Source organism: Leptopilina heterotoma, unplaced genomic scaffold (genome assembly GCF_015476425.1).
Source record: "Leptopilina heterotoma isolate Lh14 unplaced genomic scaffold, ASM1547642v1 Lhet_214, whole genome shotgun sequence".
In the NCBI taxonomy this organism is placed as follows: domain Eukaryota; kingdom Metazoa; phylum Arthropoda; class Insecta; order Hymenoptera; family Figitidae; genus Leptopilina; species Leptopilina heterotoma.
Window position 1 is genome coordinate 282,728 of NW_025110932.1, and position 16,711 is coordinate 299,438.

The 16,711-nt window shown below is 27.7% G+C and overlaps 1 protein-coding gene across 4 annotated transcripts in view; it reads right to left on the bottom strand.

Moving 5' to 3' along the window:
* The window catches only part of LOC122501751 (semaphorin-2A), a 335,557-nt gene that overhangs the window by 123,988 nt on the left and 194,858 nt on the right, over positions 1–16,711 (bottom strand). The window contains exon 1 of one of the 4 annotated variants that reach the window (XM_043611464.1): positions 13,892–14,933. The exons of the other annotated variants lie outside the window; for them this stretch is intronic. Coding sequence (XP_043467399.1) covers positions 13,892–14,054 — 163 coding nt within the window. The 5' untranslated portion in view covers positions 14,055–14,933. Of the gene's footprint in view, positions 1–13,891; positions 14,934–16,711 lie in introns of those variants that run through there. 4 annotated transcript variants of the gene reach the window in all.

Here is a 16,711-nt window from a genome sequence, read left to right on the forward strand (position 1 = left end):
CAGTGCAAATGGAACGATAAGCACGCTCGACTGGATAGAGAGATATTACGATAAGGCCGTATCAATTTATTCGTTAACTGTGGTTTCGACAGAGAGAGTGAAAATTCTTGACATTTTTTCTCAGTGTCGTTACTTTAGATAAAATGAGATTCAATTTCCTTTCTTTCTCTCTCTCTTTTTCCATATCTGTTGGGAGGTAGTTGCAAAAAAAGTAGTGACTTTCAATCCTGCGGTAGGGCAGATATCGGCGTCTGTGCGCACAGCGGGGAGGGTAAACGATGAGATAACTTTGCTTGTAGTTGTTCGTCTATATAGGAGAGGAAGAAAAACGTGTTGGAAATGGGGTGAAGGGCAAAGGGTAGCCGAGTAAAAGCGTGATATGGCGAACGTGAAGAGGGTAGCACGATTAGGCGACTAGCCCTCTATTTGCTTCGACAGACACGAAAACTTTCTCTGAAAGAGAGGCGGACAGATATGACAGGGATGTTATGTGAGTTTATCGATACACGGCAATTATTAGCCGTCTATAAAACCCCCCCGGAAATATATAAACTATATATTGTACATAAAGGGAAAGAATTGTTGTGAGAAAAATACGGAAACCTGATGGAATACAAATGAAACTAGATCTAGAATTATTATATTTACTGAAAACTAAAATCTTCATATGTAAATAAATCTCAAAATACAATCCTTCCTCTGAGAAAGCAATTATTAAAAATTGTCAAATCTTGGTCTCTTGTCGAAAAATTCCATGGAAGTGCCCCCTGGAAAGAATATTCTATGATTCACTCTAAAAATGATTAGATACTCAAAAAACTGTTATATTACAATTAATTACGAATTTTTTTTATTGTAAAATTATTCCAAAGTACCAATAAATTCTTTTTTAAATAAATATTTAATCATTATCATTATTCCATAGGAATTAAGATTTTCAAAAAATTTCAAATTCAAACCTTTATGAAATTCAATAACTGATAAGAATATTATTATAAAACATGGAGATATCGATCACTCCGAGTCGAAGACTCGGAGTTATTGATATCTTCATGTTTTGTAATAATTTAAATTTCCAGAAAATTTTCCAAAAAAAATTAAATTATTTACAAAAGTTTTAATAAAATCGTTCCCAAGAATTCAATTATTTTTCCAAATAATAAAATTTTTTACATGAATTCAATTATTTAAAAAAATGATAATAAAATTTGTTCTGACAATTTAATTATTTTCATAAATAATAAAAATTTTCATAGTATTTCAATTATTTTTAATACAATTTTAAATAAATTTCTCAAAAAATGTAATTTTTTTCAAAAATTGTTTGCAAGAATTCTATTACGTTTCACAAATAATGGAATTCTTCGCTGAAATTCAATTATTTTTTGGAATTTCAATAAAATTCTTTGTAAAATTCAATATTGAATAAAAAAGAATATTTAGTGAAAAGAATAACCATATTCATCAGAAGAATGCAATAATTTTCAAAAGTAATAAAATTCTTGGAAGAAATTCAATTATATTTAAAATTTTTAACGAATATTTCGTCAAGAATTCAATTATCTTTACAAATAACAAAATTTTTCACCAAAAATTCTATTATTTTCAAAAATTTAAATAAAATTCTTTGCAAAATTTCAATTACTTTCAAAAGTTGTCCGCAATTCAATAATTTTCAATATTTACTATTTTCATAAAATTTATCAAAAAATTTAATTATTGATAAACATTTTAAATAAACAATTCAAATATTTTTATAAATAACTTTTAATTCGTCGCTGAAAATCAATTATTTAAAAAAAATTTTAAGTGATTAAGTGATTAAAATTGTATTAAAAATAATTGAAATTCTAAAAAAAAAAATTGTATTATTTATGAAAATAATTTAATGTTTGCTTTAAATTTTAACAAAACTTTTTTTAAATAATTGAAATCTTTTGAAAAATTTGATTATAAAATAGTAGATATTGAAAATGATTGAAGTGAGGAAAATTTTTGGAAATAATTGGAATTTTGTCAAAGAATTTTATTTAAATTTTTGAAAATAATTAAATTTTGGAGAAAAATTTGATTATTTTAATTTTAAAGATAATTGAAATTTTGACGTGGCATTTTAAAAAATTTTTGAAAATAATTGAATATCTGCGATGAATTTTATTACTTTTGAAAATAAATTGAATTTCTGCAATTATTTGTAACTTCTTCTAAATTCAATTTTTTCCAGTATACTTTAATAAAAATCCCTGACTTTTGCCTGATTTCCCTGACCTATGACAATCCTGGAAATGTTAAAATATTTTTAAAATAAAAAACTTGCAGAAATTAAATTAAAAATTAAAAATATAGTTTTGAAATTTATTTATAATTTAATGTATAAAAATAAATATAAAATGAACCCAATTTAAAGAGTGATTTAAATTTAAAATTTACAACTTTCTTCAAATATTAAGTTACGATAAATGACATGCTCTTGAGAAAATTTCTGAACCTTTAAAAGGAAGTAATTAAGTTTTAATGACTAAATTACATTTGAATGACGGTCGTATAAAATATTAATGACATATTTCATTCGTTGTGGATGCTCACTCTCCATATTTAATTATATACGTATAATATTATATTCTGGAAGAGCACTTCGATTAAAATCTAAAACTTGGATAATTTTCTATTCTGGGAGCTACACTCTACTCTATATTTAAAGGGTAAGATTTGTAAAATCTTAATAGCTTTTTATTCTGGGAGCGCACATTATGTGCGCTGCGTAAGTTGCAGAAACTTGAAAGTGTATTTGGATTTATATTCTCAGAGTACTCTTAAATTAAAGTCTCTAAGACTCGGATAACCTTTCTAAAATTAGTCTATTGAATAACCTTTTTAGGTTTACATTCTGAGAGAGCATACACTGTAAAAAAAGGGAGTTAAATTTTAACTCCCCAGGGGAGTCTATAAAAGTCGCACCCATTGGAGAGTTAATGCCAGGGGAGTTAAATAAAGAGAGTTAAAATTTAACACCCAAATGCTAACTCCCCATGGAAAAAATAACTCGCGCGGGTGTTGAATGGAGGGAGTTAGAAATTAACTCTCTTTTGGAGTTGCTTTTTAACTCGAAAAATTTCACTCCCAACTCCCGAGTCTGTTAACTCCCTAAATTTTTTACAGTGTATAAATTAAAGTCTAGAATTTGAATGACCTTTATAGGTTTATGTTCTAGGAGCGCATATTTTTAATCTTGATAACTTTTTTATTAAATCTTTTTTGCCTCTTTAAATCAAAAACTTGGTTAAACTTTTAGGCTTCACATTCTGAGAAAATAGGCAAAAGTCTGTCAATTTCTTATTCCTTTTCTAACTTTGTATCTTGGGAGCGCACTTAGTTGAAACTCAAGAACCTGAGAAAAAATCCTTTCTCACCTGTGTATCCTGGGAGCGCAGACTAAATATTCTTTAAGAGCTTATTAATTTCTAAACGATTCTGTAATCACTCGGAAATGAAATAAATTAATAAATTTTTATAAAATACTTATTGGCCTAAAAAGAGAAGTGACTCGTTTTTGGGAGCACTCGCGCACGCAAAGGAAGCGTCTCACTCGGATGCTTTGTTTGTCGTGAAAAGACGACTTTATGCAGACACGGATAAAGGGAGTTTGTCGTGAAGTATCTCTTTCTTTCTCTTTCTTTCTCTCTCTTTTCCTCAAGAGAGAAGGAGTTTCGTGGTTTTATTATATCGATCTTGATAATCTAGCGAACTCGACGTTGCCTGGCTCGAAACAAAGTTATGAGTAAGTTCTTCTCTTATATACATAGAATATATGTGTGTACACATAATATATGTATTTGTCTGTGTATAGTATGTATTCAAATATCTATATACTCCTTTTTTACATTATATTTGTGCTGTTGTCGTTTCGGTCTTACGGGATGAGCCTCACTCTTCTCTTGTGTCTCAAAATAGCTTTTTGTTCTCCTCGCGATGAGAACCGTGATCGCGAGGCGGCAACTTTAGAAAGTCTATGGAGAAGACGAAGAAGGAAAAAAAAGACTCATCGCGAAGAAAAAGAATGAAGGTGTTAAAGAGAAAAATACTCTGAGGGAACGACATTCAAAATTATCTTTGAAAAAGTTAATTTTTTTCCATTCATAAATATTAAATTTTTAATTTTTAATTTAAAAATTTGTTAATTTAAAGTTCGTTAATTAATTAACGAACAAAATTGATAAAATTCTGTTAAATATTTAAAAAATAGTGGATTAGAATTTTTTTGCTCTATTTAATTTAGAAGAAAAATGTTTGTATTTATTTTGAATCCTATATGCAACAGGTAATTTTTGAGAATTGAAGATCAGGGCGATAAGAATTTAATTAAAAAGATAATCTTAATTAGAATTTATTCTTTCTCTTTTGAAAAAAGGGGAGACATTTTTTTTCCAATTGAGCCACTTTCTTTGCTTATTGAATTATTAACAAAGTTTCATTTTTAAAAATATGATTTTTGATTACGTTTTTTGTAATACAGTATTTTTTTCTACTATTTTATCAAAATATACATTTTTTTCAAGAAAAATATTCACGAAAAAATATCTTATTTTTCTTTTCTCTCTCTCATTTCCGTTTTAGATTTGCAACTCGATACACATCCAACTCTAGATGGATTCACATATAATTCAAAAGAAAATCATATTTCACAAATGGCAATAAATTAAAAATTCCTTGCATTCAAATGACTGGTTGAGATTTTCGAAGTAACCGAATTGAACAATAAGAAAAAATTTCCCCAAAAATAAAATTGCTGAAAATTTTCCTTTATTGTAACAATTTGTTATTTACTTTCAAAGAAAATGGATAAACTAACTATAACCTTTCTTTTCGAAACTTTTCCAACCAAAAAATTAGGCGAAAATACTCGAAAAATTTGTGAACTCAAGAATTTTATACCCACAAACTTTATTGAATATCATCAAAAAATTTAAACATCGATTTGTTCTTACAAAAAAAAATAATACTCTAAAGAAGAAGGATTCAATATATCTTTATTTTATCGCCATTGAAGCTCATTTGTTGAAAAAAAACAGAAAGAAAATGGTGTCACAAATTCTCCCTTTTAGCACTAAATTTCATCTTGGGAGCTTATTTCAAGCTCTGGGACTTCTTCCATAAATACCATTCGCAAATTCTTTTACGCAAGAGGAAATACGTAGCGCAGTGTGTCGAGTTGTTCTCGAGTTTACGGCCGAATGAAGGATTTACACGGTATAATTTCGTTGGTCGTTTAAAACAGTTGTATATATAGTGAGTGAGAGAGAGAAAAGGGGAAAGAAAAAAGAGGAAGTGACACGGAAGAAAAAAAGGGGGAAATACTGAACTGAGTCGAGAGAGCGAGAGCGAGAGTACAACAAAGGAAATGAGACACTTGAAAAGTAAGAAATTGCAGTGACATATAAATTGGTACACAAAAAAAGGTAGTAGAAAGAACAAAAACACGCAAACTACATTCAATTAATGGCTGATAAACTAATCATTTTAAATTTAATTCATTTCTTTTTTCTTTAATGAAAATTAAAATTCCATGGAATGTTAATTTTGATTAAAGAAAAAAAAAAGAAAATTCAATCAATCGTTGATAAACTAATCATTTTAAATTTAATTCATTGAATTTTTTTTCTTTTTTCTTTAATGAAAAAATTTTTTTTTCAATTCTATAGAATTGAAATTTTTTTAAGCATTTATTTTTCTAATTTCTTTTTTATTGCAATGGACTTCAGTTTCATTTCAAATTAGCGTTTATACCAAATAAGTGACAGCACCAAGTTTCAGTGCAATTCATTTTGATTTGAGATAAGTAAGGGGTTGATTGTAAAAGGAGTGAAATAAACGGTCACGCAACTGAAAATAAAATGAATCAAAATTTACGAGAGTTATGTATATATGGGTAGTTACAAATACCACCTTAAACCTTTTTCATTTTTAAAGTACATTTTCAAAAAATTAAATTTTTTCAAAAGCGTAATTTCATATTTTATAATTGTAATTACATTACATTTATAACCTGAAGTACAAAAAGATACCTCTACCTTAAAAATTAGGTTAAGAGTCAAGAAAGGAACATTAAAATTTAGGTCAATGAGAAAAATTGAAAATTCAGGTCAAAGTTGTGACTTCAGGTAAATTTTGTTCTTTAACGGAAATGACTGCGAATGTTGATTTTTGCATCTTCGGGTACATATAAGATTAATGTTAGTGTTAAGTAGCAAGAAAGAGAGAGACGGAGAGAGAGACCGCATCATAATTTCCTTTCAGTGTATAATTCTATTTGCAGTGCGTATTACGTCAAACATTAATAATTGGATTAGAGGATCGAGTTGAAATTAATATCCGTTCGGTTAGTTACTGTGGATCCGATACAAGGTACTTACAATTTATGATTTCAGAGCGAAGTGGAGACCGATATACAATATATATGTACGTATTGAAAATATAGTCAGTTGCCAGCATGTTACGGCGCAACGTAACTATTATTGAAAAAAGTAATCATTTTAAAAACATTCTTTAGGTGAAACAGTAATTAAATCTGTTCTTGATATTTTATTCCTTCTGAAACTTGCGCTAATCGAGTTAGAAATTAATTACAGTTTATTTTTATGTATATTTAATTAATTATTAAAGAAAATGGAGAAATTACAATTAATTGGAAAAATTCAATTATTTTCAAAAGTAATACAATTTATTATTTGCAGAAATTCAATTATGCTTAAAATTTTTATAATTATAAATTTCTTCTCCGAAATTAAATTATTTTCAACAATTTTCGTAAAATTCTTAGCTAAATTTCAATTATTTTCGAAAAAAGAATTCAATTATTTGTATAAAAATTTTCATAAATTCTACGCAAAGATTTAATTATTTTCATAAATAATAAAAATCAAAAGAATTTCAATTTTAATCGAATTCTTCGAAAAATGTAATTATTTTAAAAAATTCTATTGAAATTTGTCAAAAAAATGAAATTGTTTATAAATTTGTTGATAAAATTCTTTATAAAAATTCAATTTTAGGGAAAATTCAATTATTCAATAAATTATTTATTTTTTATTTAAATAATTGAATTCTAGTAGAATTTTCTAATAAAAATTTAATTTTAAATGGAATTTTGTTAAAATTTTAAATAATTGAATAGGTATTAAAAGCATTTGAATTTTCAGAAATAATTGAAATTTCAGAAGTTTTCAAATTAAAATCTTTGAAAGTCAGGAAAAATAGAATTGGTCAGGGGAAATTTTTTTTTTGTCTAATAAACTATGAAGTTACTGCGAATTTTGTACAAGTTAAAAAAGATTGCAGAAATTTAATTATTTGAAAAAGTAATACAATTCTTCGCAGAAATTCAATTATGTTCTTAAATTAAAAAAAATTCTCGTCAACATTTAAATTATTTTTATAAATAATAAAATTTTTCGAAAATCAATTATCTTCAATAATTTTTTAATTTTTTACCTAAATTTCAATGATTTTCAAAAATTTTCTTCGATTCAGTGATTTTCATTATCTAATATTTCAATAAAATTTTCCAAAAGAATTCAATTATTAAAAAAAAAATATCATAAAATTCTACGCAAACATTTAAATATTTTCATAAATAATAAAAATTTCACAGAAATTCAATTATTTACAAATTTTTTATAAATTTCTTCGAAATAATTCAATCATATTCATAAATAATAAAATTTTTTAAAGAGATTCAATTATTTTCATAAACAATAAAATTCTTTTTTAGGAATTCAATTATTTTCATAAATAATAAAACTCATCGGAGAATTTAAATTATTTTTGCATGGTGCAATTTTAATCGAATTCCTCAAAAATGTAATTACTTTTAATTTTTATTAAAATTCGTAAAAGAATTTAATTATTTAAAAATTTGTTAATAAAATTCTTTTTGAGAATTTAATTTTAAAAAATAATTAATTATTCAACAAATTATTTATTTTTGTATTTACAGAATGCAATTCGCGTAAAATTTTTTAATAAAAATTGATTAAAAATGAAGTTTGGTTAAAATTTTAGATTATAATTGAAAATTAAATTCATTACAGCATGAATTTTTAGAAATAATTAAATTTTGAAATGGTTTCAAATTAAAATCTTTGAAAATTTGAATTTTTCATACTTTTAAGTAAACAATTCTGTAGAAATAATTTTTTTTTTGAAGAAGTTTATTTGATTTTTTGAAAAATTATTTGAAGTTTTTATTTTCTACTATATATTTAATTGAGGAATTTCCGAATAATCAAAATTTCGTAAAATTGAATGGTAAATGAATAGATTTGAAAATTCACAAAGAACTTTTTCAAAAATTCTTAAAAATAATTGTTTTAGAGAAGAATTTTAGTTCAAATGTCTAGAAAATAATTTTGAAGAAGTTTCATTAACAATATATTTTAATAGAGGATAAAAATACGCGATCCGAAGAATAGGACCTTAGAAGCAAAAAATTGTAGGTTGTGTTTGCAATTTTTGAAATGAAAATACAAAAAAAAGATCAATTGTCAATATTCTAAATCATTGATGTTTAAGTCTTTATTAGAACTAAAATATTTAATAAAAGACTGATTTTAATTTGCAATAAGTAAAAAGAAACTTTCAATGAAGACAAAAGTAACACTTCAATATTTTTATATGTTATTGAATTTCAAAAGGTTTGAATTTTAAATTTTTTGAAAATCTTAATTTTTGTTGAAAGATATAGAATGATTCAATATTTACTTAAAAATGAAGTTATTTTTGATTAATTTTCCAATTAATGTAATAGTAATAATAATAATTGATGTAATTTCCAAATAAGTGTAATTTTTTTTTAGTATCTAATAAGTTTCAGTTTTTATACATTTTCGCTTTAATAAACTAACATTTATAGTCAATCAGAATGTTCTTTAGTGTCAGAGAAAAAAAGTAAAATTTTGTCTGGAAATCAGGGAAAAAGAAAATTAAATTTTTGTAGCAACTTTGAAGAAGCCAAAATGTGTGATTGTATAAATGACATTTGATGTTTACAAATGAAAACTGTGTGACTGTAAAATAAAAATTGAAGATACGGCTGAAAATCAAGAAGAGATTTTCTCGTTCAACTGACAATAGGTATTAACATAAGAAAACCGTCGAGAGAAGATCGTGCGATGAGATGTTTATCTAGAACATTATCAGGTGCCTTGCGAAAGAAGCGAAGGAGGGAAAAAGCACACGTGTGTACCATTATCTGTTCGTGCATAACTGTACGAGCGAATGCTCGCAGAATTCAAGTTGCTGCAGTCGCTACTACACGTGAAGAGTGCAAGATAGTGTAAACACATATACACGTAGTAGTCGGACAGCCGACCGACCAACCAGCCATACCGCATTCCAGTCGGCTCTCAGCCTGGCAATATAATGAAGTCAGTCCCAACGTTTCTAAGCTTCGGTAATATCATGTGCCAGTAGGGCGTGCAGTAGAGATAATATTGGTGATGTATGCTAACAAGGCTTTCCAACCGTAAGGTTTTTTTTTCCTCCTCTCTTCCTTTTTTTCCCTTTATGCGTCCCCTTCCGCATTTACGTCCGTTTTTTAAATGATTTACCGCAAAATGGTTCGGCTCTCGGGTCGAGCCGTCTCGCGTTGAAAAAAAATACGCCCGCGGAGAGTTTTAATCCCCTAAAGGATCGCGCGAAAAGTGTTTTCACGCGTCTCTCGATTTAGTGACTCTCCACATTGCGCGAATTTACGCAGGCATTTTTTCCCAACCATTGTCATGCTAAATAGGGGGAAAGAGAGAGAGAGAGAGAGTTCAGATGCCTAGTCAGATTTCAGGAAAAGTAATGCTTTCCGGCCAGTGCGCATCGGGGGAATTAAAAACTAGATTTTAAAAATATATCTCTTAAATCTTTTATCCAAATTATGTTTTTATATTACTTATAATACGAAAAGAAAAAGAAAATATTTACATTCGAAAAGAGATGAAAATTTATAAATATTACTCATTCAATATGAAAAGCTACATTGTATTTTAAATTGATTTTAAACACGAACTTTCGTCACGGCTCTGAGACAGTAGTGGGGGAACTGCGCACCACTTACCCCCACCATTTTCTCAACCGCCGAATCGACAACTTTCATTTAAACTTTAAAACCCAATTAAATTCTAAAACAAACAAAATTTTTCAAAAAAAGAAATATTTTCTTTTAATTTTTCAAGTTTTGTTTAAAAAATCCAAAATTTAAATAATTAACAACAAGGGCGAACAGTTAAAAAAATGATAAATTTTCAATTAATTTCAATTTCAATTATTTCAAGTTCGATAAAAGCTTTTCGAAAATTCACAATTACTCATAATAGTGATAATAAATGACGAGTTAATAAATAATAAATACAGGAATTAAAAAACAAAAAAAAAACAATGAAATATTGAAGTATTGTAAAATAAATGATGGACGAGAAATGAGGATTTAAATTCATGGCGAATACATTATTTTCCGCATGAAAGCACTTATAGAAACAATTTGGGAGATTTTAAAATCCTGAACAATTCGGGTCTTTGTAAGCGTGTGTATATGCATATATTATAGAGTAAGAGAGAGAAAAAAAACTGTAATGTGACAGAAGTGGGCATGTTTTTAAAGCGGTATTTAATAACTGTATTTGACAGTGAAGCAGAAGCGCGATTACAAAGTAAAATTCACGATAAGCTCGTATTTTAAAAGGTAATGACGTGCGGGAAAACTGGCTGAAATTGGAATAACAGAGGCCCTCTCGCATAAAACTGATGACGCGACTGTCACCGTTCGCATCGTCATTCATTATAATCCTATTCAAATTTCTATAAACTTTGATAGCATCCTGCTAATTAAAAAATTGCAACGCTTTTTTTTGGAGTCATTTTTTTCTTTTTTTATTTATCAAAGGATGCGAAAGAATTTTAGAAAAAAAACTAGGTCAATAAGTAAATGTATCTAAAAAAACTAATGGAATCTAAAGTCGAGCAAAACGAGACGAAAAAAAATACTGAGAATATCGCATTACCCATTCATGAGTAGATAAAATGACAAAAAAAAAAATATGTCACATTCATTAAATCATAAATTTCGATTCTTTATTTTTTTGCAAAATATATTGTGTCTGCGCTATTAGAATTGAATGCGATATGTATTTTACTTCCTTGTATTGTATGACTTCGTGGAAAAAGGTAATGGATAAAACAATGTGTGATAAAGATAGACAACCCCCATGTGGGTTTGTAATTTCAAACCTACGTTTCTGCGAAAAACATTTCCACAACGAAATTGATGTTTATCTCACGTTCTTGATTGTAAAACTATAGATAAATAAAAATAAAATCTTTTTTTGTGTATTATTTTATTATTTTCTGTTGGGGAAAAATATTTTCCATTGAAACGATTTTATTTTTTTTTTAAATTCAAAACCATATTTTAATTGTTCAGTTTGAGTTTTTCAAGTTTCGATACATGATTCGAGAGATTCAATCTTCTGAAAATTCAATTACAAGTCAGATTAGTAATCAGTGACTCCGGAAAAACCACGAGTAACAATAAGTTACAACCAAATACAATCAATTTTCACAATATTTGCCATTTTGAATTTTTAAAAGGAACCTTGAATTAAATCATTGATTCCATTTACTCATGTATTGAAAACAAAAAAAATTATAAAGCATTTTTTAATTATTAGCTTATAAAGTAATTTTAGCCAGCATTTTAAAATTTTCTCAAAATACAATTTTTAATATTTTCATCTATCGAAAAAACGTTTTTTTTCAAAAAGAATACTTTGAAAATAATGTACTTTCCTGTTCATTTAAAATGCCACAAGTTCTTGCAAGTGATTTGTACTATTTTCTCTGTTTAGAAAGTACATTGCGCCTTAACTTACTCACAGTGATTAATGATGATTGGACAAAGAAACACTCGGAATGTGGTACTCTTTCTTTTTCATTTAATCGTTTAATAAACTTGACAGAAAAGAAAAATAGTATTTTTAAAATATTCATATCAAATTTTCAAAAAAATAAAAAGGAATTAAAAAAAAACGTAGGTAAAAAGTAGTGTAAACTGCTCCATTTATTTTCATTAATTTTTCAAGGGAGATTAAAAACTCAACATTGCTGAATTATTACTCTCAATTCATATATTATATTTTAAGTAGCATTATAGGTGCTGGATTAAAATTCTAGATAATCATCGGATTCTCACGTTTTAATGAAAATATATAGGAAAATTATACGTTGCTTTTAACATATCGAATAATTGCATCTAATCTCTTTTGAAAATGAATATGTATATGCATTTAATATAGTCACTTATCATTTATATAATATACGGATTAATAAAAAAGGTATATTTAAGGAACTCGAAATCTGTTAGTTTCTCTCTTTCTCTAATTGTTATATTTGAATAAACTTTTTTCAAGAAGAATATTAAATACTTTATACGTCAAAACGTATATATTTTTCAAAATCGATCGTACTTTTTATGTTCTTTTTTGCTAATTAAATTTTTATAGTCATTTAAGTTTGCGGAAAATTTTTATTTCGATATTTTTAGTTTCTTTGGAGATAATATCACTTTAGAATAAAAACATGGCTGAATGTTTTTTCGAATCTGATTTAATTTTTATTAAAAAGTAATTGAAGCTTTAATGAAATTGTATTAAAATTTATACAGTAAAATTTGTTCCGCAATTTATCACGTATTATGTATATAGCTATAAGTTATAAAAAATATTACATAACTTGATAAAATTTTCACGTAAATATTTTTGTTACATTACAGTTATAAAACAGTTACATAAGGAATAAATTGTTGTACAATTTATTTTTCTTTAATTAATTATTTGAAATTTACTATTCTTTATTGATCAGTTTTTGTTTAACTTCTTGGTAACAGAAAAGTTACAAAAATATTTTAGTTCTGTAGCATAAATACTTGTTAAGATAGTCACATTTTCATAGAATCTGTTTTGATTGTAACATTTTTACTAATATGTAATTATTTGTACTTATTATTATTATTATTTGTACTTGTAATTATTTAATAACTATTATTGAAATTAGAAATCTGTAACTTTTAGAAGTGGGCTACAGTTTTTTATAAATGATATGTATTGTAACAATTTCTGTTTGTCAAATGATTTTACATTGTCAGAAGGACTTGATTAATTTTAATTTATACAAATATTAAAATTAGAAAAGTTAACGACCATGGTTTGCAATTTTAATGTAAATTTAACTTGACATTCACATCAGCGTAATGTTACTGTTATATAACTGCTCTCTAAAGTTGAATTTGTAAAAATGTTACTGACTTTTTGCTTTTGAATTAGTAAATTTAATTTATTTTACTAATAAATAGTAATTTCTACTAACTTACTAGTAAACTTTACTAATTCTAAAGCAAAAATTCAGTCATACTAATTCAAATTAGTAAACATTTTTACTAATTCATATTTAGAGAGTGTGATAAATGTTTACGTAATGGTTATGCATCAGTTATGAACGTATTCTACTTGTAAAAACTTTATCACAATATTGTTACTTACTTTTTTCCATAGTTATAAAAATATAAAATTGTTAACTCTGCATCACATTAGTGGAATTTAGTTATGGAATATTTTAATTTCGTTACTGTTGTGTAATTGTTACAAAACTATTATAGAACAGAGGACTGGAGGCATTTATATTCACGTGTAAACAATTATTTGTTTAGACGTAGTTTTTGTAACTTTGCAACTTAGTTTAAAAACCTTTTTACGATTTCGGCATTAATTCCATAATTTTGTTTCCATCGAGTTTTTTTTCAGTTACGAGAAAGATTATTTAGAATTTCTATGAGAGAAAATATAGAATAGCGAACCTTTATGATGCCTGAGATGTGAATGGCCACAGCAAGGTTGTTCAAAATAAGCATGTCCAGGTTTATTTGCCATCACAGGCCCAAGTATTTGGGCCAAAGCAGCTGTGAGAACAGCTGCCTTAACCAACATCATTATAGCATCAGGCAATTCCTGTTTCTGCATTCTGCTTTTTAAATTTAACTTGCCAAAAAAAATAGTCTTCGTTTTTATTCTTTATTAAGAAATATTTAACACATAACTCCGGAAGTGAGGTGTACTTTTTTCGGAGTAGAAATATACTGAAGAACAGCGTGGGTCGAGTGGTTCTCAAAGGTGGCCTTGAGTCTCTGACCGCGGCGTGGTTGTTGCCCTCTTGCAACTCTCGCGCACTTAGACGGACATTCACCGAGGAGAGACGTAAAGTGCGTTTTGCCTGATGGTGTACCTTTCTTCAAAAGGTTCTCAAGTCTTGAAAAACTTCTTGAAACACGACCGCGTGTGTTAGTCTCCTCCCTTTTCCTCTCTCTCTCTCTTTCGCCTGGTCCACGGGACAAAGGAATTCCTCTTCCTTCTCTGGTATAAAACCCAAAGTACACAGGCAGGTAGCACCTTCTTTTTAAATAACAATAATATGAAACTCCAGAGAAAAATAAATCTGAACTTTATATTCAGAAATTTCACTTCACAACACTATTATTTTGTCACTAGGCACTGATAAAATTTCTATTTTCTTAAAATACAACTTCCGCTTATTGAAGACAACTGAAAAAACTCTTGTCAACTAAACAAACAGTAGACAGGGTTCGAGGTGATCACATCTGTTGTTAGAGGGAGCGAAACGTTTGATTATTAAAAGTATTATTAGTACTATTAGATCATGAATAAAACTGAACCTTTCACGACATTCGCGGCATTTTTTAATTTCCGATTGGAAATTAATAACAAAAGACACGCGGCGGCATTTGCAGGCGTCTAGTCGCGTGAAGAACATACAATATTATTGTGAAACTGAAAAACGAAAGTCCCGCGTCAGAGGCCGCGGCACTACTGGTCTGTGCCCTCGTTGCTTGTGAGTTGCCGCGTTCAAGTTGGAGTCGGCTGGAATCGGCGCGACTCGTGGCAACTCGGTGAAAACCGTACACCGCTCTCCTGTTTCTCTACTTCTCTACATATATTTGTAGGTATATATAGAATACTCTTGGTCCAATCCGGAATCTGAGTTCTACGCCGCTGCATGGCTAAAGTACCACCCTCGATGTGTCGTTTCTTTTTAACTTAAACTCTGCCGGAGGGCGCGAAGAATTTTACAAGCTTACATGATGATATCGCGGTACCGCAGGTGTCCAAACCATACCTCGAATGGAAATACTCTTTCTGAGATTATATTAGGTACTTTTGGTTTTCAAAGTTCTTTTCTTTTTATTTTTATATCACCTCGTTACTTTATGTGCGAGAAAAATAAATGTTTCTTTTAGAAAAATTTTTCCATTTTCTTTCAGGATGAATTTTTTGTCATAAGGAAACTGCAATCTTAAACTTAAATACCTGACAATAAACACTGCTTTTAAATTCTAAAAGTCTAATGTCAAATTTTTCAAAAACCCTCGAGTGATGATTTTTGGACAATTTCAATGATTTTTTAAGATAAGTGTCACCTTGGGGACACTTTTTTTTAAAGCAAAATTTCAGCTGTTTTTTCAAAGTCGTCTTAGTTTTATTTTCCTCAGTAAAATAAAAAAATTTTTTGCTAAAAAGTTAGCTAAGGAGATACACTTTCAGGGCATATATTATTAATTATGTTATATATAATACCGTTTAGGAATTACAGACGTTCAAAGGTGGGTGGCCACCTTGGGCCCCTTAACCCTATATATACTTTGAACATGGATAAAATCTATCGAACCATGGCTAATGAAAAAAGTATTTAAAAACTTGAAAATTTTTATTCTAACTGTGGTCAAAATCTTGGCCATGGCCAATGACGAAAATATTCTAAACGCACAAAATTTTTATATTTTGACTATGCCCAACAACTAGCGAATTATGGCCAATGAAAAAAATATTTAAAACCCTCAAAATTTATATATTTTTAACCATGAACAAAATCTAGCAAATCATATGTCCAATGACAAAAAAAGTTGACTATTTTTTTTATCCTGAACTACTTTTGCCTTTGGCAAGATTTAATCTTTTTGCGCAGTCGGCAATGGTTTGCTAAATTTTTAACTTAGCTAAGAATTAAAAAAATTCCATGTTTAAAAATATTCTTGTTTTTCTCATGATTTTCTATATTTTGGCCATAATTTTGGCAAAAGTAATAAGTTTTATGCAAAAACAGATAATTTACAAATAAAGCAGATACATTGGATTCGCCATTTGGATTTTTTAATGAATTTTATAAATCTTAGTTCAATAATGATGAACGCCCCTAGAAAGTAAAGAAGAAAAGTAAAAATCCTAAATAAATATATTAGAAATTTATTTAAACATTTCTCATTTTAATTCGCCATTTTGATTTTTAAAAATCCAATCTCAGATTTTGAAGTAATCCCATAAACACTAGGATAATAATTTAATGATTAATAGATAACATAGCATTTTTTACATTTCCTTATCCAGAATAAAAGCAACTCCTCTACTTATTTTTTGTTTTGAATTTGTAACTTTTCTTTTAAAAAGTTTATTCTCAAAGTTTTGTATATTCTTTTCAACAAAAATTTTCAACTTGAAGAATTAAAATGGGAGGGAAAGAGAGAGAGAAAGAAAGAGATCCAAGAGAAAACGTTACAATGCAACTTTTCACATTAGTTTTATTCTCAAACAAGATCATTTTACATTAA